General features: G+C 37.1%; 1 protein-coding gene across 1 annotated transcript in view; it reads left to right on the top strand.

Annotated features, from left to right (window-relative positions):
- HERC2 (HECT and RLD domain containing E3 ubiquitin protein ligase 2) overlaps window positions 1–26,154 on the top strand; it is a 108,965-nt gene that overhangs the window by 14,156 nt on the left and 68,655 nt on the right. The window contains exons 4-22 of the mRNA XM_070943385.1: window positions 2,142–2,361; window positions 3,051–3,151; window positions 3,272–3,413; window positions 4,303–4,413; window positions 4,592–4,763; window positions 5,558–5,731; window positions 6,863–7,051; window positions 8,415–8,566; window positions 10,279–10,436; window positions 11,314–11,427; window positions 11,970–12,221; window positions 15,464–15,657; window positions 17,582–17,782; window positions 18,285–18,513; window positions 18,602–18,726; window positions 22,195–22,373; window positions 23,425–23,609; window positions 24,207–24,362; window positions 24,681–24,866. Coding sequence (XP_070799486.1) covers window positions 2,142–2,361; window positions 3,051–3,151; window positions 3,272–3,413; window positions 4,303–4,413; window positions 4,592–4,763; window positions 5,558–5,731; window positions 6,863–7,051; window positions 8,415–8,566; window positions 10,279–10,436; window positions 11,314–11,427; window positions 11,970–12,221; window positions 15,464–15,657; window positions 17,582–17,782; window positions 18,285–18,513; window positions 18,602–18,726; window positions 22,195–22,373; window positions 23,425–23,609; window positions 24,207–24,362; window positions 24,681–24,866 — 3,240 coding nt within the window. The remainder of the gene's footprint in view (window positions 1–2,141; window positions 2,362–3,050; window positions 3,152–3,271; window positions 3,414–4,302; window positions 4,414–4,591; window positions 4,764–5,557; window positions 5,732–6,862; window positions 7,052–8,414; window positions 8,567–10,278; window positions 10,437–11,313; window positions 11,428–11,969; window positions 12,222–15,463; window positions 15,658–17,581; window positions 17,783–18,284; window positions 18,514–18,601; window positions 18,727–22,194; window positions 22,374–23,424; window positions 23,610–24,206; window positions 24,363–24,680; window positions 24,867–26,154) is intronic.

Genomic DNA, 26,154 nt, shown 5'->3' with positions numbered 1-26,154 from the left:
AACTAACTGTTGCTAGTCTTGAGAGTCTCAAATAGAATTTTGTACAGTGGTGAAATCCAATTTTTTTTACTACCGGTTCTGTGGGTGTGGCTTGGTGGGCGTGGCAGGGGACGGATACTGCAAAATCTCCATTTGCACCCCACTCCAGGGGAAGGATACTGCAAAATCCCCATTCTCTCCCCACTCCTGGGGAAAGATATTGCAAACTCTCCATTCCCACCCCACTCTGGGGCCAGCCAGAGGTTGTATTTGCCCTTTCTCCGAACTACTCAAAATTTCCACTATTGGTTCTCCGAACTGCTCAAAATTTCCGCTACCGGTTCTCCAGAACCTGTCAGGACCTGCTGGATTTCACCCCTGATTTTGCAACATTTTCTCTTCATAGTGACCTCTGTAAATTTATAAAATATTGTCTACACAGCATATGGAGAATCAATACAAATAAAAAATAGTCTGTTCTTAGTAAGTTTAAGCAACATAGGTCTCCTGCACATACCTGAGAGGCAATACTATTACAGAAAACCGGCTTGTAAATGGCTGTGTGCTGCACTATATTACGTTTATTTACATAATATGGTTACTGTCATAAACCAGCTTGCTAGATTCTGTTATGTGGTTAAATTTTACTGGCTGTTTTGAAACATCCCCTTTAATAGCCTTACATCAATGTTTATGTTTAGTAAATCAGATTCAATGAAAATCTTATATACTTCCGGTTTAGTATATGTAGACCTCATCTTACAACCATTTGTTCAGTAACTGTTTAAAGTTACAAAGGGGCTGAATGAGTGGTGGTTAGGGCCAGTCCTCAGAAATTTGACCATCCCACACTCCCGTGGTCATGTGCTTGGCAACCATTTTGCAATTATGATTGATTGTAGCACTCCATAATGATATGATTGCAATTTGCAGTTTTCCTTGCCAGCTTTCCCAGAAAGTCAATGGGGAAGTCAGCAGGAACATTCACAAGTTGCTGGTGTAAGTCTCCCCTATTCGCACACACTTCCCCAGCCTCCCTGTGTTTGGGTTGTGTTAGTCATTTGCACACACTTAAGGCAGCCTTCCCTTCTCTCATAGTTTTGTGCAGCCTTGCTCACCCTCTCTGAACCTTACCACAACTCTCTCACACACCCTCATCCATCCTCCCTAAGCATCTCTGCACCTCCTTTGTACTCTCTCCCATCCAATAGTAGTCACTTACCTGCCTGCAAGTCAGCTTGCAAGTTGCCTGGAACGTGCAACTTCCTGCCAACCTCCCCATTGATTTGGTTATGGGAAGCTGGCAAGAAGTTGCTTCACCTAATGATTGTATGGTTTGATTAACAATGACAACTCGGACTGCAGGGATTGCCCTAGCTAAACCATGTACTTGCACTTTATGACAGCGTTACTTAGTGATAGAAATTACAGTCTAATTATGGTTGTAAATTGAAGATTACTTGTTGCTATTTATGTACCTTATCTCTTCATTAAGTTAAGTCGTTAATAGGTGTCCTGTGTCAAGTCTGATAGGATTGCAACAGATGCAGTTGCAGATAGAATGGGTGAATCTGAAGCTTTTTTTTGGTAGGAGCTCTCTCCTTTCTAGGAGGAGAGTTGTGCTAGTTTGTGATAGTCGAAAAAACTGAAGGAGTTCGTATCTTTTCAGACTGACAAATGATATTAAAAGGCATAAACTTTCATGAGTTACAGCTCACATCGTCTGATGCAGACGTAGACTGATGTGGGATTTAAACTAAGAAGAGTAGCTAAGGTTCTTTAAAAATCCTGAGCAATTGTTATTTGATCTGCAAAAGGTTTAGCAAAATTTGGTTAATTGTTTGAATTGTGAAAATAAATCTGAGCCAATTGAGGATTTTTTTATAGTTGACTACTGACATTACATAGTAACTTTCAGAATCTGAAATGAACTAATGATTAGTACAAAAATAGGAGAATGTCTTCTTTCTGAAATAGAAATTAAATAAATTCAATAATAACTCTAACAGGAAACCCTTCCCAAAATACTTATTTAACATTCATCCCCATTAGATTTTTGTTATATTATGAACGATGAACATAGTTCTGTAATTCAAAGCTATATTCAATTCTGATTAGTTTTATACATTTTGCTAAGTGCATTGCTGTTATGTTTGTTATAGATGTCAACGAACTGAAAGACTGCCTTTATGTATTAGTAAAAGAGCAACAGGTTCTAGCCAAGAAGACTGCTACCACAACGCTCTCTGCTCTCAGGCTGAAACAGAGGCTTGCTATATTAGAACGCTACTTTATAGCATTAAATAGAAGCATTCTTCTTGAGAATGTAAAGGTGAAGCGGAAAAGCAGCACTATCCCATTGCCCATGGTGGATAAGAAAAGGTAAACGCTTAATGAAATAAATCCATTCTGTTCTCCTCCACATATCCCAGTTCTATCCTATAATAATATCATTAGGATTTTGTTTCTGTACATAAAGAATTACAGGTAGTTTTTGACTTAAGAGCACAATTGAGCCCCAAATTTCTGTTGTTAAGCAAGGTATTTGTTAAGTGAGTTTTGCCCCATTTTATGATCCGCAGTTGTTAAGTTAGTAATATGGTTGTTAAGTGAATCTGGCTTCCCCATTGATTTTGCTTATCAGAAGATCACAAAAACCGATCACATGACCTTGGGATTCTGCAACTATCATAAATATGAGTCAGTTGCCAAGTGTCTGAATTTTGATGATCCAGGGGGATATTGCCATGGTCGTAAGTGTGAAAAATGGACATAAATCACTTTTTCCAGTGCTGTTGTAACTTCCAACGGTCACTAAATGAACTGTAAACAGTTCATTTACAGTAAACTGTAAATTGTAAATTGAGGACTACCTGTAGCATTTTGTTTTACATGGAAGATGAATTCTTCTAAAGTTAGGTCAGAATGATAATACCAGAAACATCTATTTATTGTTTATACCTTTTGAGGTGGTTGGGTTTGAATCCTGGTTTTAAGATTTTTTTGGGGGGAGGGGGCAAAGTTTGCTTAGGATTTAAGCAAGAGATGATTCCTCAATTTCTCTCTTGTAGCCCTAGATCTGTAAGCAAAGGTGTTGAAGGTCTCGCCCGAGTAGGATCCAGAGCGGCTCTTTCGTTTGCCTTTGCATTCCTACGGCGAGCTTGGAGATCAGGTATAAGTTACAGGTTGAGTACTGCTTAACTGCCCTAAATTTGCAGATAGTTTTGGTGAAAAAAACCCAAATTCTTCAATCGCCCCTGTCTACTACAGCTAAAACACATTGCATTCGTAGGTGAGGATGCAGATCTTTGCAGTGAATTATTACAAGAGTCTCTAGATGCGCTGCGAGCCCTATCAGAAGCATCCCTGTTTGACGAAGGAACAGTATCCTCTGTATGGTTGGAAGTTGTGGAGAGAGCAACTAAATTTCTAAGGTCTGTTGTAACTGGGTAAGTTTTCAAAATACTGTTTGAGCTTGGTCCATGTTTTAATACAAATCGTGTTCTTGAAACATGATTTTGAGCATGACCATCATTTTTCTTCTTCCTCCCTTCCTTCCTTCCTCCCTCCCTCCCTCCCTCCCTCCCTCCCTCCCTCCCTCCCTTCCTCCCTTCCTTCCTTTTTGGAATAAATTGGAGTAGGCAATTTACTGTTTTTCATATGGGTTCAAGAGTCTAATAAAATCATCCTTACTAGCTAGTGTGGCCTTTGATAAATATTGGAATTATAATTAGAACATTTAAAACAGCCTCACTATTTGTAGAGGCAAAAGGGTCACATTGATAAATTAAAAATAATTATGGGCTACAAAGTAGCTGTTTGACGGTTAGTGAAGTGGTAGCAGTGTTAGAGCTGACTGTGAGGCATTGTAGATGCTTGGCAGTGTACTTTTCAGAATGGTAAATTTGTTCACTTTTTAAAGGCTGTTGTGCAGCCCTGATTTAAAGAGTAATAGAATTCCTGCTCTAAACAACCTGGATTAAATACTTGGATATCATTTTACTGCTTTAAAAATAGCAGCATAAGGAATATGAAGTCTTTGACTTACATTTCTTTTTGTTTTGTTTACATTTATGTCATTAACATATCTATACATCTTTTGTAAATAGATGTAAATTAATGTAAATTAAATGAGGGTCAGCATAATAGTTGTGTTGTTTGGTTTTTTATAAAGAAATTGGAAAAGTAGAACGAATAGTATGACCAAATGGTATTTTGATATTTTAGGGAAAATACTGGATAACAGGATAGTGGGGTACTAAATTCTGTACTGTGTATATGTGGGTGTGTTTGTAAGTAAGTATATTTCTGCTTTTAAATTAGAGACATCCACGGAGCTCCAGGTTTAAAAGGCTCAGGAAGCATTCCACTGCAAGACCAGCACTTAGCACTTGCTATATTACTGGAATTGGCTGTTCAGAGAGGCACACTGAGGTAAATCTTTTAAGAGATCTTTCATTGCAGAATACAGCATCATTTGAATATAATAGTTTCTGGGAACATTTTATTTGTGTGTGTGTGTGAAGGGAAGTGCATGAAAAAAAGCGAGAGAAATGGAAGTGACAAGATTTATTCCTCCATGCCTTCAATTTAGTCTCAGTTCTTTTTTCAGCCAAATGTTGTCTGCTGTGATACTATTGCTTCAACTCTGGGATAATGGAACGAGAGAAACAGATAATGAACGGACAGCACAGGGAACCAGTGCCCCACTCCTTCCTTTGTTGCAGAGATTTCAGAATATAATTTGTAACAAAGAGATGAACAATACAGAAGAAGAAATTCAGGTTTGTGTTTCAGTGCTTCTATTTAGATTACAAGTGTGCTTTTGTACATTCATGTAACTGTATGCATGCATGCATGCATGTATGTATGTATGTATGTATGTATGTATTTACTTACTTATAAAAAGTATAGAACCGGCTTCTTGCTAATGACCTCATAAATATAGAAATACAATAATACATTTAAAAAAAAAACATACTGTAACCAAAAAAACTATCACATAGTCAAAATCCCATACATGCCAGACTCAATTAACAACCTGGTTCTATGGAAAAAGTCAAGTTTTCTGGAAGACTAACATCTGGATCATAATGGGGATATGTTCCATTGGGCAAATACCATGACTGAGAAGTACAATTATTTTGCTGATAATAATTATACTTCAAATTTATAGTTGTGGGACCTATTTTAAATTGCATTTTCTGTATATCTGTAAATTCCCTGAATTATTTTTAATTTCTGAATGCAGTAGAAATGAAATGCAGGGAAATGAAAGTTGAAATAATTCTGTAGTTATTGTTGTAATACGAAAACTGGCATTATTGTGTACATCGCTGTTAGTTCTGATGATCAGTTCTGTGTACTAAATCCATGATCTGCCCAATAAGTAAGCTGTCAGTTGGATATTTTTGGTAAAATATTGTATAAATCTTGTTAATTACATGTGGATCTGTCATAAAATCTATAACTCCCTATAATGTCTCTTCTTGTTAAAAATGTTTTAGCTCTTTAATATGTGGCTTTAAACAGGTATTACCTAAGATAAAGGATTTAAATGTTATTGTGTTTATTTTAGATGTTGGCTTATCCACTAAGTCCAAATGAAAACTTCCTAAGATACCTAATATTGCCACAGGACAATGAGCTAGCAATTGATTTAAGGCAAACAGCGGTTGTGGTTATGGCTCACCTGGATCGTCTAGCCACTCCCTGCATGCCCCCACAGTGCAGCTCTCCAACATCTCATAAGGTAATGTACAGCAAATTGGATAAATTAAATTGGGGATATGCTAAAGCTTATGTAAGAGGCTTTATCTGTAATAGATTTTTAAACTTTGCCCTACTGCCTCTGTGCCTTGCCATAATTTGCCATGCCATAAATTGCCATGGTACATCTCAGCTTCAAGAGCAGTTATGTTCTGTCCCCGCTTCCCTACACAGGCAAACACACAGCCAGGCACGCCTGCCAAGGTTTTATTATGCAATTAGACTAGAATCCCTTGCAGATAAGAGTTTTGGCAGTAAACTGCGAAATGCTTGCCAAATCAGTTTTCACTCACAGTAAGCGAGAGTGAGTTTATCCTCAGTCCAGTCCAGTAGCAAAAAAGTAATCCACGAAGCAAGAGTTAGCCAAGGTCCAATCCAAATATGTACAAGCCAGATTTCAGATAACGAGATGTGACTTTCAGGTTTTTAACTTTGACCATCACAAAGCCTGAAGAGCAATCACACCCACTTTTATTCCTTGTGGGGTGTGGCTCAGTGACTCAGTTCAATCTCTGGCCCTCACACACCTCTTTCGTTGCTGCGCACGCTTCTCCCTCTGTCGCTGCCTGGGATCAAGCCAGGATTCATCACCCTTGCTCCCTATCTGTTGTTGCTCCGATATGCTTTCCTCCTGGCATATCCCAGGCTGTTCCTCTTGGCCTTCAGATGAAACCTGAGGCATTGCCAGAGAGGAGGGTCCTGAAGAGGGAGGCCTTGTCAATTCCTCCCCATCACCTTCTGAGTCCTCTTCCTCTGTTAGGACAGGCTCGGGAGTCGGGGTCACAATAAGTTAATCATGCAGTCTTATGGATTCTGAATTCCTTGTTTGATGTGAGCTAGGGTCCTTTGACTTTTGGTAGATTTTGTAATTGCTAGATTATAGAAGAACTGTCTGATCTTTTAGATTCTTCTCACAAAGATTAAATCAAATTAACAAAGTCCAGATACTGTCACTTATTCAAGTTTATCTAACTATCTTTCTGAAGTCTATTTAGTTGCAAATCTCAACCGAAGTGGTAACATGGTTGAGATTAGAATCATTTATGCAAGATACTAATAATTCTAATTTAAGAGTAATTGTTGGTATTTTCTCAAATGATGAATTTCCTTCTAGGCTTCTTTGCAGGAGTTTATAGCATGGGGATTAATTGGATGGAAATACTACTCCAATGTCAGTTGTCCAATTCAATGTGAAGGACTTGCCAGTCTTGGAGTTACACAGATTGCTTGCGCAGAGAAGCGTTTTCTGATCTTGTCCAAAAATGGGCGTGTTTATATACAAGCCTACAGTAATGACACATTGGTAGGTGGTTTTTATTTACTTTCTAGCTTCCTTTTACAACAAAAGGTAACATCCTTACTGTACAAATTTGAAGCTTGTAATTGAGAAACTGCTCATTTTTCTCCGCTTTAAAATATACTAGACATCCTGTAACCCATTAGACCATACTTTTAGAGATATTTCTTTTCTAAAGGGAGAAACAGAATTGGGAAGAGGGCCACAGAAAAACAGTGGAAGTGCCAATTTCCTTACTGCCTTCCCCATTGATTTTGATTATGGGAAGCTGGTAGGGAGTGTCAGAAATAACTCCTTCTCCTGCTTCACTGACCCATGGAACTGTCTTTCAATTTGTTGGGGGGTTGGGGAAACAAAGGGAACTGTCAACTATGAGGAAAACAGAACTTCTACTCCCCATCCTATCATGTCCTCAAGGTCCTTTCCATTCAGGGAGGAAGAGAGCTCATGTGCTGACTTCTGTGCTCCTCAGCCAGCCTTACCTTGCCAGCAAGTATCCATATTGCTCCCTTGTCTTCCCTCACTGCCTACAATGGTTAAGAGTTTTCAAATTTCAGCCTCAATTCCAAATTGGCCAAATCACCGCTTATTTGTCAGACCTTGCCCCCAGCCAGTTGAGTGCAGAGGGAGGTAGAAAGAAGGTGCAGATACAACCCTCCCATCTTCCCTTGCATCATACAACCTATGGTTTCTGGGAAGTATAGTTGGAAGGCACAGTGATGCTGAAGCAGCCACAACTTTCTAAATTTCGTTCCGATCTGAGTGATGGATCCTGACAAGTTAGCCTATTTGAGTTACCTTGGTTCAATAACTGTTTCCACCTCCCTCTAGCCCCTACGCCCAATTGGCTGGCTTTAATTTCACCCAATTGTTAGAAACAAACATACATGAGAGTTTCAGCAGTACAGTATATAGATATCTGTACTGAGATCTTTTTACTGTTTCCATTCATGTGTTAATGGACTATTGTCTTCTTCAATAATTCAAGCAAACTCAAGTAAATTTAAAGCAATCCTTTAAAAAAAAAAAAAAAAAGCTTCCATGGTGTTTCAGTTCTGCTTTAGAATATTGAAAAGATTAGACCCTGAAATGAAGGATGACCTCACCCAGTGGTTTTGTTGAAAAGAAAATAGAAATGGAAAAAAGTCCTTCTTTTAAAGCCTTTGTAACATATAAATCAGGATATGTGATAATATTTCCATGTTGAATATAGTTTGAATCTTATACGTAGTTTGAGTGAAAAACATAGTCAATTAGTTATTGAAAAGTTTTGAGATTATTCTATAATTTTTTTTCTGTAAGGGTTCTTACTTTACTTTTTCTGCTGTTCTGCAATACAGAGTTTTTATTTGTGTGTGTTTATTTCTAGGCACCACAACTTGTACAGAGTCTTGCTTCTAGAAATATTGTTAAAATTGCAGCACACTCAGATGGACATCACTATCTGGCTTTAGCTGCAACTGGAGAAGTTTTCTCTTGGGGTTGTGGAGATGGTGGACGACTGGGCCATGGAGATACTGTGTATGTATTTTAGATAGCTTGTGATAAGAGTCTTGACTGTAAAATGCTTTTTTCCCACTTATGTTTATTGAAATTAGAACTAGTAAAAATACTGGAAACAAGGATTATTAGGTTAAAAAATAAGCTGAAATTATCTGTTACAAACTGGCATGATGTATAGATGACATTAGACATAATCGTGGGTGCCTTTAATAGAAACCTGGCAAAGCTTGCTGCTCTTGCTTTTTAGAGGGTGACTTTTGACAGATACACACGCACACAAACATACATTCTTGAGAAAAGAAGGAAGAAGGGAGGGATGAAGGAAGGATATTATTTGTGGCGGAAATTAAATTTCCACACTTGTTTTCATTGGTTTCAGCTGGAATTGATAAACTTGGCAAGTAGGAGAAGCTAGCAGCATCCATGATTTTGGTTTGGATTTGTATTTATTTGAGGTCAATCTTTCTTTTTAAAGGGATTGTTTTCTCCAAGTTAATATATTTTGTTCCTGTTTCAATAGTGAATATAATGTTAGCAATGATGGATGGGAAACTTTCTGCTTCTGTTTTTATTTTTATTTTTATTTTTAGTATACTAAATTAGCAGTTGCATTTCTGCTTTGTAATTCTGATGGATATTGATCTGTATTAGGATCAGATGAGGCAAAAGCTTGGAAAGCAGTAAGCCAATTTGTGTCGTTATAAACGTGAATGTAAGAAGAGATGATTCTTCTAAGTTTCCAGCAAAATGAATAAAATGTTGGAGCATGTGTTAGAAATTTTCCCAATACTAAGAATATATATATTTTTTAAATTTGATTTATATGCCACCCTTCTCCGGAGACTCAGGGCCGCTTACAATGTGCTAAGCAATTGTTTTATGCAGAACATTAACATATTTTGGTATACTCAACTACAATCATTCTGATTATAACTAAGACTGCAACATTTGCATCTACCCATCTTGCTATAAATTTCTGCAACCAGACAGTTGAATAGTATGGGAAATCTGTCTTACACAGCAGTGAAATCTTTGCTTGATAAATATAGCATCATAGATTTGATAAATATAGCATCATAGATTTGGACAGGTCCATTTAGACAATCGGGCAACTCCTTGTTCAATGCAAGAATGCAAACCATGTATTTTACAAGTGTCTATGTGGCTATTGCTTGAAACTGTCCAATGCTAGGAAGCCAACATTTTTGTTGAATAGCTTGTTTTTCTAATAATAGACTGCATAGTATAGGTTGTCTATTTTGATTTGTTTATAGTTATTGCAGTGTACATGGAATCTGTTGCCATTTTATAATATGTGTTCTATTAATTCTCATAGTTGTGCTGTCACTGTGTTTTTGTATTTACCAGATGAGCTCTTATTTTTGAACTCTAAGACTTACCGTAGCTTGCCAAGTTCTTATCTCTAAGCTAACTGCGCATGTCTACATTCTTTCACTTTCTTTTCTCTTCTTTGTTCTCTGGCCAGGAGAGGTCTGGCTGGGGAAAACTTTGCCAAGATGTAACTAATTAGCTAGTGAGATGTTTTATTTTTTTTATAACTAATAAATGAGTTTTTCTTAGAAAATATATCTTCGGGTTTATTTTCTTAAAGTATACTTCAAGGGAAAGCCTCGATCCACATTCTCTAATCAAGATGCAATTACCCAAAAGCAGAATGGGATTAATTAGCACCCTGACATGTGCTTTCCTGTTCCACTCCCTTCTTCTAGGCCTTTAGAAGAACCAAAAATGATTTCTGCTCTCTCTGGGAAGCAGGCTGGAAAACATGTTATACATATTGCATGTGGAGGTACCTACAGTGCTGCAATAACAGCTGATGGAGAATTGTACACGTGGGGCCGAGGAAACTATGGCAGACTAGGTCATGGTATGTTTCTGATATTTTCTTTAAAGCAGGAGGTAGCAGCCTTTTTGGTTTCATTGGGTTCCCATAATGCTATGTGGGAATGACCTTAGATGACAGAAGGAAAAGCCACAGACTTAGACAACCATCGCTCAGAAGGCATCTCAGAAATGGAAGGGACATGATAAGTGCCTCGAAGGGACTCTCTGTAGATTTTCTGGAAAGTAAAAGTAAAGGAGGGGAGGAATACTTTCAGACTTGAGGTAACAGTAAAAGTAGTGTTAGTACCATGGTTTGTGCTTCTTGTCTGGACTACCTCAAAGGGCTGAACAATTCCCTCTGTTTTTGCCTCTTCTTGTCTTTCTTTCTGGTGGAGTTGGAGATAATGCTGGTGGAGTTGGAGATAATGTTGCACTGTGACAGGTGGAGGCATTTTTTTCATTTTTTAGATGGGTGGATTTAACAAGTGGAATAGATACATGTGTAGACATTATCAATTTATTCCCCCCACCCCTTAACATCACTGAAAGTGAATAGTTTTGCTGTCAAATACAAGTTTTGTGATGGGGCTATTAAAATGGCCTCTGGGATCTCCAGAGCCTCTTTAACAAGAGCGAGCAAGATTATTGATGCTGGGGGCTGCACTTAATGTGTTTGGGGACAAGGATAGCTGTAACTGTCACCATTAAGCAAAATAAATCTGTTTATTGTGAAGTGGATTTTTTTTAATGGATTGGAACTACTTTAGAGCTCTCATCATTGTCTTCTGTGTTTCATTGCTTAAAAGGGAAATCCCTACACTGATTCAAGCCATTACAATCAGAGAGGGCCTGGCAACCCCCATTTTTTACTCCTACTATAAATCTTGAGGTTCTCTCACTTTTTTTTTTTTATTCGGAAGGCTCCAGTGAAGACCAGACAATCCCAGTTTTGGTTACTGGCCTGAAAGGATTGAAAGTGATTGATGTAGCCTGTGGGAGTAGTGATGCCCAGACTCTTGCTGTAACAGAAAATGGTGAGTAGCATAATCTGCAACATTATTGAAATCATGAGACTGGGAAACCAATTTTTTGTCTTTCCTGCTTTTGATTAGTTTTATGTGTTGGTTTGAATTCTGTATTTATTTGTTGTAAAATAGTTTTATTCTTATTAAAATACTTATAGATTTCTTTTGGTCAAGGGTGCTTTGCGTACTGTAGGAACTTAAATAGTAAAATATGATCAAAGAATTACAAGTATTAATATAATAGCAACTCCTTAAGAATAAAACCATGATTTAGCTGTTAAAAATTAGCAAATGATGATTTCAATAGAAATGTATTTTCTTTTCTTAGAAGTATAACAATGAATTGATGTAGGTTTCAAAATGGAAGGGGGAGATTACATAAATATTTGAATGCTGCACAGAAAAGAATATTTCTCTCATTTCTACCAAGCTGAAGATTTTTGGTAGTGGGACATAAAATGATATAAAACAGGGGTGTCAAACTCAAGGCCTACGATGAGGCTGAATCCTTAATCTTATTATGCTACCCTTACTGAGATCTGTTTTTCCAGGTCAAGTATGGTCTTGGGGAGATGGAGATTATGGGAAATTGGGAAGAGGTGGCAGTGATGGCTGCAAAACTCCCAAGCTGATTGAAAAACTTCAAGACTTGGATGTTGTTAAAGTACGCTGTGGGAGCCAGTTCTCACTTGCTCTAACAAAAGATGGACAGGTGTACTCATGGGGAAAGGGAGACAATCAGAGACTTGGGCATGGAACGGAAGAACACGTTCGTTATCCCAAATTGCTGGAAGGCTTGCAAGGTGAGTGAAGAGGAAATTGCTTGATATGTTAATCTAGAAATTGATAATCCCCAGAAATAGTTAACTTAATGCCTATCCTAGGTGACATCCAAGCAACATTTTTCAGTGTATGGAAAAATTCTTAGTGATCAAGAGTCAAGATAAATCTTCTCTAACTGACATAAAGTTTCTTTTGTTTTTTAACTTGATAATATGTGGAATATTGTGATTTACATGCTAGGATTCTTCTGCAAACTGTTGATTCCAAAAAACAAAAATACTCTTGAACATATGTGGACACATAGCTAACATTTCATGACAGCTCTTAAAAAGGGTTCTCAAACTTTGTGACTCCTTAGCTCCTTAAAATGATAAATGAATGTGCATGATTTATCCATGAATGATTTCATAAAAATTAGAATTGGGCACGATTACCTATACCACTTCCTCTGAATGATGAAATCTAATTTAAATATCAAATAAAATAATGATAAAAACCAATAACAAAAATCCAATATATTTTAAAGCCATTCCTTTTTTTAATGGTAAGGAATAGGTTAGTTCCTACAATCTGAATTCAGTTTTGAGACAGTCACTCCTTTTTCACATTCTGTATTTGCTTTTTTATCTTATATTTGCTCTTTATAGTGGGAATTATAAAAAAACCTGATTCATACAACCTTTGCATCAGAGGGTGCTGACCAGTTCTAGTAGACCTTGAATGTTTTCAATTTTAGTATACATAAAGTTTATAGAAATTACCATTGTTTCCCTAAAAATAAGACCCCACCTTATATTTTTTTGAACCCTGAAATAAGCGCTTGGCCTTATCGCCATGCACTCAAAAGCCCGATTGGGCTTATTATCAGGGGATGTCTTATTTTGGGGGAAACATGATATATAGTTATGAAATGAGACAGGCTTTAGTATGTTAAAGATAATAGAAGCAAAGAGCAAGAATAAGTAAATTGTTTTTTCAGGGGAAAGGATGCTTACTATATTGCAATAACTATCTACTGTAAAAGTACAGAATTAGCTTCTGCAGTTAATTTGTTGGTTACTGATTTTAAAAAGAATTAGACATTACAATTTTCATATTACAATTACAATTATCATATCACAATGAGTGGTTATTTTTATAGAGTTTTTGGAAGGTGGACTATTTCTTATGCCCTATTTCTCACAGTCAACTGGTTGGCCTCTGTCAGGAATGGCCTTGGCTTCCAGTTTGCAGCAGTAGATATTAACAAAGGAGAATATTTATAGCTTAGGGTTGAAATGAGACGTCCTTGGTGCTCTCTCAGCTTGCTTATTTTCTTGCAAATGTTTCATTACCCACAATAGGTAACATCATGAGTGCTAGTCTAATGATTCATCAGTGCTAGTCTCGCTAGTACTGATGATGTTACCTAGTTTGGGTAATGAAATGTCTGCAAAAAACAAGCAAGCTCAGAGAGCACCAAGGACTCTCATACAGGTGAAACTCGAAAAATGAGAATATAGTGCAAAAATTCATTTATTTCAGTAATGCAACTTAAAAGGTGAAACTAATATATGAGATAGACTCATTACATGCAAAGCGAGATAGTTCAAGCCTTGATTTGTCATACTTTTGATGATTATGGCTTACGGCTCATGAAAACCCCAAATTCACAATCTCAGAAAATTAGAATATTGTGAAAAGGTTCAATATTCTAGGCTCAAAGTGTCCCACTCTAATCAGCTAAGTAAGCCATAACACCTGCAAAGGGTTCCTGAGCCTTTAAATGGTCTCTCAGTCTGGTTCAGTAGGAATCACAATCATGGGAAAGACTGCTGACCTGATAGTTGTGCAGAAAACCATCATTGACACCCTCCATAAGGAGGGAAAGCCTCAAAAGGTAATTGCAAAAGAAGTTGGATGTTCCCAAAGTGCTGTATCAAAGCACATTAATAGAAAGTTATGTGGAAGGGAAAAGTGTGGAAGAAAAAGGTGTACAAGCAGCAGGGATGACCGCAGCCTGGAGAAGATTGTCAGGAAAAGGCCATTCAAAAGTGTTGGGGACTTTCACAAGGAGTGGACTGAGGCTGGAGTCAGTGCATCAAGAACCACCACACACAGACGGATCCTGGACATGGGCTTCAAATGTTGTATTCGTCTTGTCAAGCCGCTCCTGAACAACAAACAATGTCAGAAGCATCTTACCTGGGCTAAAGAAAAAAAGAACTGGTCTGTTGCTCAGTGGTCCAAAGTCCTCTTTTCTGATGAGAGCAATTTTTGTATCTCATTTGGAAACCAAGGACCCAGAGTCTGGAGGAAGAATGGAGAGGCACACACTGCAAGATGCTTGAAGTCCGGTGTAAAGTTTCCACAGTCTGTGTTGATTTGGGGAGCCATGTCATCTGCTGGTGTTGGTCCACTGTGATTCATTAAGTCCAGGGTCAACGCAGCCATCTACCAGGAGATTTTTGAGCACTTCATGCTTCCTTCCGCAGACGAGCTTTATGGGGATGTTGACTTCATTTTCCAGCAGGACTTGGCACCTGCCCACACTGCCAAAAGTACCAAAACTTGGTTCACAAACCAGGTTTGATTGGCCACAAACTCGCCTGACCTGAATCCCATAGAGAATCTATGGGGCATTGCCAAGAGAAAGATGAGAGACATGAGACCGAACAATGTAGAAGAGCTGAAGGTCGCTATTGAAGCATACTGGTCTTCTATTACACCTCAGCAGTGCCACAGGCTGATAGCATCCATGCCATGCCGCATTGAGGCAGTAATTGATGCAAAAGGGGCCCAAACCAAGTACTGAGTACATATGCATGCTTATACTTTTCAGAGGTCCGATATTGTTCTCTGTACAATCCTTGTTTTATTGATTTCATGTAATATTCTAATTTTCTAAGATTGTGAATTTGGGGTTTTCATGAGCTGTAAGCCATAATCATCAAAATTATGACAAATCAAGCTTGAACTATCTCACTTTGCATGTAATGAGTCTATCTCATATATTAGTTTCACCTTTTAAGTTGCATTACTGAAATAAATGAACTTTTGCACGATATTCTAATTTTTCGAGTTTCACCTGTAGATATTAATTTCAAAAAGGAGAAGCCTAGTAGACATTGTTCCTAATGGAATAATATCGAAATAATGTATAACTAATGTATAACTAAAATGATTTCAAAGTCAGGTTTAAAGTATTTTATTTTAATTTGTCTTTCAGGTTATAATGAGAGTAATTATTGTCATAATTTTTGTTTCATCATTTTGCCTGCAGGGAAAAAAGTTATAGATATAGTAGCTGGCTCTACTCACTGTTTAGCCCTCACGGAAGATAGTGAAGTCTATAGCTGGGGAAGCAATGATCAGTGCCAGCATTTTGACACTTTGAGGATTACTAAACCAGAGCCAACTGCTCTTCCAGGATTGGACTCAAAGCACATTGTTGGTATTGCCTGCGGACCAGCTCAGGTAAGTTTTCCTTTACGGCAGCAGTCCCCAACCTTTGTGGTTGGTGGCCCGGCTAGAGGAGGCAGATAGGAGAACTGGCCCATGTGAGTGGCAGGTCAGTGCGCATGGAGCCCTTATGTAAGTGGCGAGCTGGTGCGCATGTGTGCACCTCGACTTGCGTTAGCAGTGGGGCGCGTCTGTGTTCCAGCCATCCACTTCTGTGACCCAATTCCGAACAGGCCATGGCTCGGTAGTGGGCCGTGGCCTAGCGTGGAGGACCCCTGCTTTACAGTTCTCATGAAGTTACAAACAGGGTTGGGGAATTGGTTTAATAGCATGTTTCTCTTTTATGCTTCATATCTAACTTATCCATTTTGACAATGATTTCTTTGCATATTTAAGCCTTATGTGTTTTATGTTTCACATGTACCACCTGTTTTTTTCTAATATGGCTATTCAGAATACTTTTAACTTCCATTACACATCACATTTATATTTTGATCATAGCTGTACTACCATTTCTGAGTTTGCATGTGTTTGAGCATAGAGTAAATTGAACTATCATTTTTAGGATTAGTTATTTGTCCGCATGATGTTTCCATGCTAGAATCCTATTCTTCAAATAACCTCCCCCACCCCCTTTTTCTTGGAGATGGTTGATAAAACAGAAGCAGAATTACATGTAGGAATACAGAGACAGAGATTTTCTCTGGTACAGAAGCTTGTCTGAAAAGCGATTTCTTACTTGTTTAAAAAAAAAAAACAAGTGGCGGATGAAATTTCAGGAATAGAATGTAAGATAATTTCATTCCTAGGCATAACACTTATGTTTTACAAGCTCCGCATATGACTTAAAAAATAGGACTTATGTGTCTTCTGTTATGTTTATGGGTCCTGGAAATAGATTCATTCCTAGGGCAACTTGCAGAATGAAAATTTAATCGTGATTTGAAAGATGATTATGTTCTTCTCACCTAACTCAGTAAAATTGGATCAACTATCCCCAGAGGACTCAGTTACTTTTAGATGGACCAGAGGCTTCACTTGGCATTTGAATAGGCTGCTGGAAATTATATTACTCAAAGTAGGAGGTGACTACTTTAGGCAAAAACTAAATTTGATTGCCAGTTTAGGCAAAAACTAAATTTGATTTCCAATCTAGTCACAAATTAAATTTGATTTCCAGTTTAGGCAAACATTACATTTGATTCCATCTCACTTATATTTTATTACAGTTAGAATCAGAACTACTTAATATGGTTATTCTTCAGCAATAGATAATTTCCCACTTTAATAACATTAAAATTATTACTTGCTAATGTTTTATGAGAACATGTAAACTGAATTGTTGAGGAGAGAATGTTAAATTATGAAATATTGTTACCTATTTATTGATTGCATCTCTTGGTTTGACATAGCTGTTGTTTTAATATACTTTGTTGTGTATGTATTTGTTACACTTTTCTATTTTTGTTTTCAATTTTTATTATTTTCTTCCCTGGATGTCTTAGTATATTCGATGATATTTTAAGCCAAATAATCTTTCAATTGTGACAGGCAGAAATAAATTTATTTAATTAATTAGTTTTGGGGAGCTGATTGTAAGGCCCCTAGTTTTTAAATTGTCCTAAACTATTGTTACTTTGCCCTAAACCAGGGGTGGGCAAATGTGGCTCTTTTACAACCTGTGGACTTCAACTCGCAGCTTGGCCAAGCTGTCTCAGGAATTCTGGGAGTTGAAGTCCACAGGTTGCAAAAGAGTCACATTTGCCCACCCCTGCCCTAAACTATTGTTACTCAATACCCATTTATTTTCCACTATAATTTATTTAAAAATTGATAGCTTTTATAGACGGATGACTAAGGGAGCATCTTCCAGCAGTTCTACATCCCAGAGATAATAATATTTAATCCTAATATGTTTTGATTTTTCTTTTCTTTGCAGAGCTTTGCCTGGTCTTCTTGTTCAGAATGGTCAATTGGTTTACGTGTCCCCTTTGTGGTAGATGTTTGCTCAATGACATTTGAACAGCTGGATCTCCTATTGAGACAAGTTACAGAAGGAATGGATGGCAGTTCTGACTGGCCACCTCCACAGGAGAAAGAATGTATGGCTGTAGCTACTTTGAATCTTCTAAGGCTGCAGGTATTTTAAATATCATGGCAGTAGCATTCAGAATGGAGTCTCAGAATTTCAGTTGTAGTAATTAACTATTGAATTAGCTGGAATTAACATTGACTTGCTATTTTCCAAACCCTTTATTTTTTATTTGTTACTGTCTTTGCATAGGCCTAAAAGAGTGATAGCTGTTATCACAATAATATCTGTAGGTGGCACCTTAAAGGTACAGCATGCCTATGGTCAAATAATTACCATCTCAATTACTGACCTGGGTGACCTATCCTCCAAAGTCCCTTCCAACTTAGTTATTCGGTTTGATCCTAGATCACCATAATTCAAGGCCAACACTCATTTCCCATATAATTGAGGATGTGTTTATAACGTATGTTAATTAATTTTCACATGTTGCAAATACATTCCTTGGTAAATGTTTAAAATTCACAGCCATGTATGTTTAATTTGCAGCATTAGAATTCTTTCTTGAATTTGCTTCATTGTTTATAAGTTATCTGTGCTTGTCTTTCAGCTTCATGCTGCAATTAGTCACCAAGTTGATCCCGAATGCCTTGGCTTGGGATTAGGCAGTGTCTTGCTCAACAGTCTGAAGCAGACAGTAGTGACTTTAGCAAGTAATGCTGGTGTGCTTAATACTGTGCAGTCAGCTGCCCAAGCAGTGTTGCAAAGTGGATGGTCTGTGTTGCTACCAACTGCAGAGGAACGAGCAAGAGCTCTTTCAGCACTTTTACCCAGTGCAGGTATGCTTCATTCACAGATATGTGAAGATAACACAGAGAAAGATATTGTTAACACATCATACATTACAAAAGTGTTGTTAACTTTTAGTTTCAGGGAATGAAACAAATGTGAGTCCAGGTCGTAGATTTATGATTGATCTACTGGTTGGAAGTTTGATGGCTGATGGCGGTCTAGAATCTGCACTGAATGCTGCTATTACTGCAGAAATTCAGGTAGGTTGGCTTTGTGTTCACTACAGATTGGAAAACTTGTTTGGTTATAAAGTAACTTTGCTATGTTTTATCATTTTTGTTGAAATAAATTATGAATTTTTAGGCTAGCAATGCTTAAGAGGGGAAAATATTGTCATTTATCAGTCAATAAATGGTATACATCAGTGGTTCTCAACCTTCCTAATGCCGCGACCCTTTAAGACAGTTCCTCATGTTGTGGTGACCCCCAACCAGGGGTGGGTTCTAAATTTTTTTACTACCGGTTCTGTGGGCGTGGCTTATTTTGTGGGCATGGCTTGGAGGTCATGTGACTGGGTGGGCGTGGCTAGCTGGTCATGTGACCGGGTGGCCATGGCTATGTATATAGGGACTACTCAGAGGGCTGAAAAAAGTCATTTCTGACAGGTCCTTGCACTTCTGACTGATCCTCACACTTATGACCATCCTCACATTTATGCCCGTGCAGCATTCTTAACAACCATGTCACTCATTTCACAACTGCTTCTCTTCACCATGGTGACAAGATAGGGCAAAAACGTAAAATGTGAGGACAGTCGTAAGTTCGAGGACTGGTCAAAAGTGCGAGGACCAGTCAAAAATAACTTTTTCAGCCCTCTGAGTAGTCCATATGCACAAAAGGACTACCCAGAGGGCTGAAAAAAGTGACTTCTGACAGGTCCTCGCACTTTTGACCGGTCTTCGCACTTATGACTGGTCATCATTTATGCCCATTGTAGCATTCTTAACAATGTGTCACTCATTTCACAACTGCTTCTCTTCACCATGGTGACAAGATAGGGCAAAAACGTAAAATGTGAGGACAGTCGTAAGTTCGAAGACTGGTCAAAAGTGCGAGGATCAGTCAGAAATAACTTTTTCAGCCCTCTGAGTAGTCCATATGCATAAAAGGATACAGCAATAGAGAGGGATGAAGGAAGGGAAGGGAAATTAGAGTAGGAGTGAGTGTAAGAGAGGGAGGAAGAGAGGAGGAGAAGGAGAAAGGAAGAGGAAGTAGGGAGGAAAAGAAGAGAGGGGGGAAGAGAAAGTAAGAAGGAAAGAAAAGAGAGAGGTGGTAGGTTTGAGGAGAAAGATTGCTGTACCATAAAAAAGATGAAAGGGAAGAAAGCCAACCCCAAACAAATATAAAGATATTAAGATAAAGAATGAATTGTTAAACTTTAAAGAATAAAAGAGAACAAATATGAATAAATAACAATAATTAGAAACACACATACAAACATACAATGTATTTTCTTTGAACAGAGTATTTGGCCGGTTCATAAATTTAAACAGTGTTTAGTCATTTCAATTAAATTTACAATTTCTATATTTCCTTTTTGCCATATTTATTCCTCATCTATTTTTGTAAAAAAAGCAATATTACCCTTCATCCTCATCTCTAATCTTAATCAAATTCAATTTTTCCCTTCTATTCTATATTATACCCCTTCCCATTGTCATCTATTTTTATATCCATCCTCACATTGGTTAATTATGTAATATTACAGTTGTTTAATATAAATTCAACATTTTAATATAAATCAATTAGTTATATAACTATCTTTTTTGTATATTAATCAATATGAACATGAATATTCCAATTATTTCCATGCAATCCAATTTCTTACAAATCAATTAATTATATTTACCAATAATAATAAACCAAATAATTTCCCCCATATATTCCTCCAAACCACAACTTAAACCATTTCTGCTTTCAACACAATATACAATTAATAGTATCTCAATTATTACAATTCCCTAGTTAAATAGAGCTTTTTTTTGTGTGTTTTAAAATCTCCTCTTTTTCCCTAAATTTCCCGTTGTTTGCACCTACCTTTTTTGGTGAAGAAAAAGAAAAGAAATATGCCTGCCTAATTTTCCAAGTTGCAGCAACAGCAAAGCAGTTTCAGTTTCGTTTTTAAGCATAGATAGGGGGAAAAAAAATAAGTACTCTTTGCAAGGAAGCAGCAGAGCCCTGAGCAAAACAGCTGAGAGCAAATCAGCTGGGGGTCGGGAGCTGATCTAAGCAAGGGCTAATTAGCCTATGCTGAAGCTCCGTGGGCCAATAAAATTACAAAAAAACACTGAACCATTTGTTAAATTGCTGGCTCCCCGCCCCTCGCCCACCACTATTTATTGGCAATAAATAGTGGTGCGGAGAGGGGGGGCAAGCCAGCAATTTAACAAACGGTTCGGCTGCACCACTGGCTATAGGGCGGCCCTTTGAAGCCCCGCGGCAAAAATTTAAACAGTTTTTTTTCCTCTAGGCATCAATAGATTGGGAGTGGGCGGGGTAAACGAACGGCCGACGATCCAACAGAGCAGAGAGTGAGGGTGAGTGAAGGCGGGGGGGGGGGCGAGAGAGGGCTTTGGCGACCCCTGTGAAATGGCCGTTCGACCCCCAAAGGGGTCGCGACCCCCAGGTTGAGAACCGCTGGTATACATAGATTATTGCATAGTCTACCCCATTAACTAGGAGTACTATGGATTGGGAAATCCTGTCATCTATAAAAAAGGATTATGGTTAAATTCAACTTAGAGGGCCAAATATGTTCCTGAGGCAGTACTGTATGTAGTAATACAGGTGACATTTTTAACCCATTTATGCTGATTTAACAACAGCAGCCCCAAATTGCAACTAATACGGAATAAAGAAATACTTGTGCAGTGTATATTAATATTTTATCAATTTTACATGATTTACATTTGTTAATTACTCATTTCTAACTTCAGTTCAAGGTGCTTATTTTTCTTTTAAGCCTGATTGTATTCATATTCATGTTGGAAGTCTTAGTTTCTGGTTCACCAGCAAAAGCCATTAATCTAATGTGGTAACAGTGTTTGTAGGGGAGTAGGCGGAGTTTAGGATATGCAGTAAAAATAAGTTGGTGCTTACACAAGACAAGAGAGCCATTTGTTTTAGAGTGTACTAGTAACTTTAACTCTGTGACACATGACTCAATAACCACATTTCTCCAACCTGAATAAGTTTAGAATTTTTCTTGGAACATAGTGGCTGATTTGATATCTTGATGGTTGCATGTAGTCAGCGTGATTAATTTTGGAAAGGTAAGTAAGATCAAGCCTGTCTGGGTGTTACAGGGATGCCATCAGGAAATATTACTATTATAGTCTAGACCTGAAGCAAAAAATAATCCTGAAAGGAGGCAATGGCAAATTATTTCTTATTATTAATTAAATTACCCTGATGGGTCTGTGCAGTTGAAAGATGTTAGATGTGATTGGAAACTTTGTTTTTTTTAAACCTTGTTTGGATTCTCTTTTGTTCTGCTTTATCTCTCACAGCCATTTGGGCTTTATGGAGTGATAGAGTTGCAGATTCATCTAAGAGACAGGAAGCTGGAAAGTCAATAAATCATTAGGGATTGGGGCATTACATCTCTTATTTAATGGACATAAGAATGAAAATGTTCAGTGCTTTCACTTATATCTTTTGCTTTGTAGGATATTGAGGCAAAAAAAGAAGCTCAGAAAGAAAAAGAAATTGATGAGCAGGAAGCAAATGCATCCACGTTTCACAGGAACAAGACACCATTAGATAAAGACCTCATTAATACTGGGATCTACGAATCTGCAGGAAAACAAAGCTTGCCCTTGGTTCAATTAATCCAGCAACTATTGAGGTATTCTGGTTTGATAACAAAGGTGTCTTAGAATTATTGTTCCTCTTCATTTTTTAATTTTTGATTTCTTTTCAATATTTGTCTACTGTCTAAGAAGCATACTGTGTTGAGAATAAAGACGGCACTAAAAATCATTTTATGAGTCCTGATTAAGGGTACTTTTGATAAGCTTGCCATTTTGAGCTGCAAACTTATGCAAGTCTGGACAATTTTCTTCTGCTTTTACAACAGGATTTTTGATATCAGTTTGTAGCATAGCCTGGGGGTTTAACTTACTTTCTTTTTGTTTTGTTTTAAAGATATAGGTCACAGCCAAGCCCTTAGGTCAGAGGTTCTTAAACTACATATTACCCCCACCATTAGGTTTAGAAGTAAATTTCAGGCCTTGGAGACAGGAAAAAAATGCTTTTTCAATTCTTTGTGTTAAAAACGTTTTAAAAGTTATCCTTTAGCAGTCTTTTCTGTGGCCTCTGGTGCTGGGCCACAGCACCCATCAACCATGCACATGCTCATTGTTGTTCTCCAGGATGGCTGATTTGCTGTTGTCCAAAGAAGGATCTTTGTGGTTGTGTGTTTGTGCAAATTGTTCTCTGTTGCTTATGCAGTTAGTGAAACATTTATAACTGTTAAGTAGATTTTCCCCTATTGATTGTTTAAGCAACTTTTAATATTGCAGATTGTGGTTAATACATTGTAGTTTAATAAGAAAAATATGCTTTATATGTAATATTCTTAAGGCTGTACTGTATTTTATAAAATTTCAAGTTTCTGTTTTTATTTATTTGATTTATAGATTACAATAATGATTAAAAGTAAGAGTTATATTATGCAATGTTTGAAAACAATACTTCTTTATCAGTGGTTTATTATGTTGACACGTTTCATAGAAACAAAACACTGGGTGGAGGAATGAGGAAGATATAGTTACAGATTTGGGACTATGATGCCAAATAATGTCTAAAAAAAATCAACGAAATATTAGTATAAGGTTGGCTAGTGATCTTTTTTGTTCAACTTTTTAAAGTCTTTTTAAAAATATTATTCCCACCAGGAACATTGCTTCACAAACTATTGCTAAATTGAAAGACGTGGCTCGTCCCATTTCTTCTTGTTTAGACCATGAACATTATAATAAAGAAAGGTCTGCTTCTTTGGACTTACTGCTGCGTTTTCAGCGCTTGCTTGTTAGTAAGTTATATCCAGGAGATCATTTTGGACATGTCTCTAATACATACAGTAAGTATGGCAAAAAAAATTAGTGTTGAAATTATATAAAATAGAATAGAATTCTTTATTGGCCAAGTGTTCTTTATTGGATACATGAATTTGTCTCCAGTGCATAAGCTGTCAGTATACATACAAGCAGCAAGTGTTAAATCATGATCATACTCATCATAAGATACATCCATCAGAAATCATAAGATACAACAGTGATAATCATAGGATACTAAATAAGCAATCAACATAAATCATACTAGGAAAACTAAATAAAACAATTAATATAAATTGTAAGATACAAGCAACAAAGATATAGTCACAGGAAGGTAAGGAAATAGGTAATATGAAAGATGAGAAGAATAATAGTAATACAGCCTTACTAGGTAGCTTGACAGTGTTGGGAGAATTAGGTGTTTAGCAGAGAGATGGCATAGAGGGAAAAACTGTTCTTGTGTCTAGTTGTTTTGGCATGCACTGCCTTATAGCGTCTTGAGGGAAGAAGTTGAAACACTTGCTGTTGGACTAAACAGCCATTTCACATGAGTTTCCTCTAAATTTTGCTGAGATTAAATACTATGATGATGATCAGAATGTGATACTTCTATTTCTTGACAGGTCCTGAGCTTCTAGGAGTTGGTTCCCTGCTAAAGAAATACACAGCCCTTTTGTGTACACACATTGGAGATATTTTGCCTGTAGCAACTAGCATTGCTTCTATTAGCCATAGGCATTTTGCAGAAGTATCTCGTGTTGTAGATGGGGATTTAACAGGTAATGATGCATTGTTTTAATTCCTTTTTATCACTTGTAACGATAAGTAAAACTTAAGAAACCTAATGGACATAAATCTAGTTCCACACATTTAGATTCAAAAATGTGGATTGTACCAAGAAAGGGGGAGTGCCCCCCTTTTTTTTAAAAAAAGGAAGTGCTATTATTAAAGACCATCTGTGTAATGGGAATGGGCAAAAATGGCCTAATTTATCATTTTGCTGATTTGCAAGTCTGGATTCAAGCCATTTGAAATGTATTGGGAGATACACAAAATATATAATTCTATCTTTTTATTAAAATTTTTGTTCTCCTTAGGTGTACTCCTTCCAGAGTTAGTGGTATCTGTGGTACTCCTTCTCAGTAAAAATCCTGGACTTATTCAGGAAGCTGGAGCAATTCCTTTATTAGCTGGCTTATTAGAACATCTGGATAGATTCAGCCACTTAGCGCCTGGTAAAGAGAGAGATGACAATGAAGACTTAGCTTGGCCTGGAATAATGGGTATGCTCTTTTAAAATATTTAAAATGTTTTTAACATATTCTTCAGATAGATTTTAGATGTTTCTTCTCCATTTTGAGTTAGCAGACCCATTTATGAACACTGTTCTTGGTTCTAGGTATTGTTAATTAGTTCTTGCAAGAAGACTAAAGAATATAGAGTATATTTAGCTAAGGAAAAAGATGAGTGGGAGATGTGACAGCTTCCTGCAAGAATGCTGTATGTATTAATTTTTATCTCAGAATACAGAGAATGGTATAACAGTCTCAAGTCCAATTTAGATAGAATTATTCAGGCTTAAAAACTGTTAAAAACAGGCCAGTTTTTGGGCTGGTTTTCAGCCCAAAAAGGGCTGCAAAATGGTCTGAAAATGGCCTGGAAAACAAGCTGAAAAATGAGTGGGGGCGGGGACTGTCAGTGATGGGATTTGCTGGTTCGCCGAACTGCGCAGAATCTTAACTACTGGTTCGTGTGAACCAATGCGCACCGGCAGCAGTTAACTTCTGCCTAATCCTAGTCTTCCACCTCCTAATCTTAATATATTTGTATTTATAATAAATTCTATCATATATCTATATATGTGCTGCTATTTTCCCAATTTAAACTTTCACTTATTTCTATTGGTTTTCAATATTGTTACTATATTGCAAAATATTATATCTCCATCCATCATCTCTCAGCCTTTTTAGAATTTCATCATTTTTTGATTTTTTGATGATTCTTCTTTGTTTCTCTGTTGGAATCCTATATGTCTTTTTAGCTTTTTTACAGAGACTGATTGTTCCCTCTGTTTTACCCTTTATCTCCTTCTGCTGCATCCTTTGAATATCCATCCATAACCCTTTCATTATTTTTGAAAGATCTTCCTTTTTTCTCTATTCTATTATAAGCTCTTAAGGGATTGTCTATTTGATTTTTAGTATTTATTATTGCTGCCTTTTCAGTATTTTTATCTCCTTTTAACTTATTTTTATCTTTTTGTAATTTATTTTGCTTTGTCCCCTCCACCACTCCTTCTAATTTCTCCGCTGTCTTCTGTGTGTTTTTTCCACCATTTGTTTGAGAGCCTTCTACTTTCACATCTTTATCTTTAAATATTCCCATCAACTTCTTATAATTTTTGTCATTATTTCTAGCATTTCTTCATAAAAATTTATTGTCTCCTGCTGGATCATTTTGTAACAATATAGCTCTAATATCCCAGTATCCCAATATCTGAAAAATCCAGAAAAAATCAATTTTTTTTAATTGAAAAAGTTTTACAATTACATTTTCTCTCTTTGTTAATAA

The sequence above is a fragment of the Pituophis catenifer genome, unplaced genomic scaffold, assembly GCF_029215685.1.
Source record: "Pituophis catenifer annectens isolate HBS135680 unplaced genomic scaffold, rPitCat1.0.hap2 SCAF_4, whole genome shotgun sequence".
Taxonomy (NCBI): domain Eukaryota; kingdom Metazoa; phylum Chordata; class Lepidosauria; order Squamata; family Colubridae; genus Pituophis; species Pituophis catenifer.
Note: the sequence above shows the minus strand (reverse complement) of the source record. Positions and strands in the feature narration are given on the sequence as shown.